Raw genomic sequence first — 3,761 nt, forward strand, 5'->3', positions numbered from 1 at the left:
TTTTGTCCAAAATAAACAACCTGTTATAATTTGATAGTAATCCGAATTGTACGAAACTCAAGTTTACTATGTAGTAGGTTTTGCTTATTTTCGCAATATCTACTACGTAATAAAGTTGAACAGGAAAGCTGACTGATTGTAGAATATCAGAAAACAAATTTACCGCCACGCTAATTTGAATCACAGATAAAACTGGCGCTGAAAGTACTCAGCTTGACACTTGAATTGAACACGTCATCAACGACGTTGTTCACCACTGTTCACCACGTGGTTATTCCCGATGTTTTCAGCTGAATATCGCGTTCAATCATTTGAGCCGCGAAATGAACAGGAATAAAACGAAATTTGATAATTATGCTGACACGCGTAAAAATTTGATGATTGGTTTAACTATGCGGACAGAGTAAAGGACTGCAAAATAATTCCATGATGATACGAATGTTTCAAAGATGGACGCCCTGACTTTTGGTTCGCACAGGTAAACATAACTCTGGCATAGATCCAATGTTTCGCAAGTTATTTCATAGATAATTCATGATTCGTTGCATTATTATGAGCCTTATGTTTCAGACTTGTTCACCTTGACCTCAAGGGCGCTCCACCCCGAGTATCTTACCTTGAAAAGGTCTGTATTGCAAGAAATATACAGATACCCTACATATGCGCAGCATTTGTTTGTTTACGTCTTCTAATTTTGACAGCTGTCAAAAGGAGGTCTTTGTTCTTTTTTTTCGCATTCTGCCCAGTAAAAGGCAAAGTCAACCAGCACTCTGAGCTGATTTAATTCATTAAACAAAACATCTTTCTCATATTTCATTTTGGGTGAAACTAAAACTGAGAAAAATTTAATTACACATATGATCGCATAATCGTCTTATATTTATCGTTGCATCTAACCTAGAGGCGATATTATCCACTCGTTTCTTATTTTGTCAGTTGTTTCCGCTGCTGCGATCATGGGGTGCTACAGGACTGCTGCTAGAATGGGAAGATACCTTCCCTTACAACCGAGAATTGACTCAAATAGGAAGCAATGGCCCAAACAGCATAGCCAACGGCTATACAATGCAAGAAGCACGACAAATATTGCAAATCGCAGGAGAATCTGGGCTAGCAGTTGTGCCGTTGGTTCAAACTTTCGGCCACATGGAGGTAAAGCTGTACTTAAAAATTTCATAGTAATAAAATTCGTATGAATATTTTATATTTACTTTGCCATTGGCTCTGAACATTCAACAACTACGGCTCAAAAAACTGAACAATATGTCAACCGTGTGTAAATTTAATTACGCCTCAACTATAAGCACAATTGAAAAATATTCTTTTCCAGTTTGTATTGAAGCATGATGAGTGGCGATCGTTACGAGAAGTTGAGCTGTTTCCAAGTTCGATGTGTCCTTCAAACCCAGCTACATTACCGCTGGTGAAGTCTTTGATACGTCAAATAGTGTCCTTTCATCCTGACATACAATATTTGCATATAGGAGCTGACGAGGTCTGGCACATGGGGTTATGTTCAGTCTGTATAAAAAGAGCCACTTCCAGCAAACATGGGAAGTCCGCGTTATTCTTGGAACATGTTTTAGCTGTCGCGCAACATATACAAGAGACATATCCGTATTTAAAAGTTATCATTTGGGACGATATGTTGAGAAACATAGACGTACAGGTCTTAAATGGTGCGTACGTATCTAAGATATAAATACTACTTTATTTACCTAGTTTGTTAGTATTCAACGTCATGAGAAAAATTTTAAGCCAATTATCATCAATACAGAACCTTCTATTACAGAATCATTAGCATGCTTTGAGTTTATCTTGTGTTTAGCATAGACAATGTGTAATATCCTCTACTTAATATACTTTTATCATTTCAGAACATTATATTGGAAAATATGTTGAACCAATGATATGGCATTATAATTCCAGAGAGACTTTTTGTTTGCCAGTAGGTTAGTACTTTTCGAATGATGTATGTAGAGCCGATAGCAAATTTCCTGAATGTTTTGAATCTATTTATTGTGAGTTAAATAACATTGTAAGCATTACACAGACACTTATGTAATCAACTTTCAGGTTTATGGGACAAATATAGTGTTATATTTTCAAATATCTGGGCTGCAACAGCTTTTAAAGGTGCTACCGGATCCTGTCAACACATACCCGTGATTCAACATCATATAAGTAACCACGAACGATGGTTAGAAGAGTTGAGTACTCATGTCAACAAAGTTTGTGAATTCCGTGGAACTGCATTCACCGGATGGTCGAGGCATGTGCCGTTTTGCTTATTTTATTATCACCTATATATATGAATAATATCAGTCGATTGTTTTTCTTTACTTGTTCACCACCAAGACTATAGTTAAAATTATGCTGAACAGTCTGTGTAATGTATTTCAGATATGATCACTATGCCACAATGTGCGAGCTCCTGCCAACAGCAATACCATCTCTGGTGATGTGCTTAAAAGTCTGGCTGCACGGATATTCCGAAGAAAGACACCTAGAAGTAGCTAAAAGCTTGGGCTATGTAGACCATCCACTCCACATAGTGCCGCAACAGCGACCAGCTCCCATACCAAACAAATTGTTATTCCCTGGATGGCAGCTTGCAGTAGGAATCGAATGGTTCCTTAACTTCAGAACCAAGTTTCACCATGTCGTTGATAGCGATCAGTAAGGGCAGAATATTTGTACTTGTACATTATCAAGGTCTGTTCTAAAAATATGCCAATTCCTCAACAGAATAGCAACATGGATGAATCCTTGGCAAATTGCAAACAACTATACAAATCCTATGCAATTGGGGAGTTTGGTGACGGCTTTGAGCGAGTCAGTATTGTTTGCCTAAGTATTTTAGTGCACATTTTCCAACTGGTGTTAAGTTCAATCGAAAGCACTCAATGTATTTTGGATGTGACGTATTAGTTCTCTATGTTTTCATAAAATTTCAGTTTGTTGTTGGAATTATCATCGCTGGAGGGCTATATCCGAGTTCAAATGGAAGTTATTTTGTTTCAACCGACCCTGGAAGAATGGACTGGTACACATATTTATCCCCTGAAGAATAGATTGAAACAACTAAAACAAGATGCAGAGAATCAGTTGAAACACGGCTGCAGGGTGTGAAGATTAATTGTACCTCTTGACGAATTTTATTGGAATTGGGCAACACAATCACTTGAGGTGCTTCAAAGTAAAAAGACAACCAAATATCAAATTCATTCAATGAATTTTAGCGGCTAATAAGTTGTACAGAATTAATTAAAACTGGCCGAATCAATGCTTGAACGTGATATATTATAAGTATTAAACGTGCCATGTAATTATGAGAGGGGTAATAAACTGGATTTGTAATTAAGAAATATGCCACCGAGTTTGCTGAACATAATCATAAACAAACGATAGCACAGTATTTCGATATGCAAGGGTGTCAAAATTATATCGTCAATCTTAGACCTGCATATTTTTCTGGAATAAAAGTAGGCAGACTTTCGAACTTCTAAAATCTTTTTATATCCTTTGATGTGTCTGTCAAATTTTAGATCAATCTTTCGAAAATGCCCACAAACTTGTAGCAAATACTCGGTGAACTAACTCAATTCTAGTCTGTTAATTTCATATCGTAATGGTTATACGAAAAACAATGACAATATCGAATGTATGTACATACATACATACATTCATGTATACATTCATATACTCATACATTAATTTATTAGCTGTCAAGAAAACACACAATAAAATATGAAAATGTA

At 36.5% G+C, this 3,761-nt stretch overlaps 1 protein-coding gene across 1 annotated transcript; it reads left to right on the top strand.

Moving 5' to 3' along the window:
* Positions 1 to 127: 127 nt before the first annotated feature.
* Positions 128 to 3,368, top strand: LOC107221948 (hexosaminidase D). Its single transcript, XM_015661135.2, has 9 exons — positions 128 to 478; positions 571 to 625; positions 937 to 1,152; positions 1,331 to 1,679; positions 1,878 to 1,952; positions 2,077 to 2,272; positions 2,404 to 2,679; positions 2,749 to 2,835; positions 2,958 to 3,368. The coding sequence occupies exons 1-9, from the start codon at positions 450 to 452 to the stop codon at positions 3,130 to 3,132; spliced, it is 1,458 nt and encodes a 485-aa protein (XP_015516621.1). The 5' UTR covers positions 128 to 449; the 3' UTR covers positions 3,133 to 3,368.
* The last annotated feature ends 393 nt before the right edge of the window (positions 3,369 to 3,761 follow it).

The sequence above is a fragment of the Neodiprion lecontei genome, chromosome 2, assembly GCF_021901455.1.
Source record: "Neodiprion lecontei isolate iyNeoLeco1 chromosome 2, iyNeoLeco1.1, whole genome shotgun sequence".
Taxonomy (NCBI): Eukaryota; Metazoa; Arthropoda; class Insecta; order Hymenoptera; family Diprionidae; genus Neodiprion; species Neodiprion lecontei.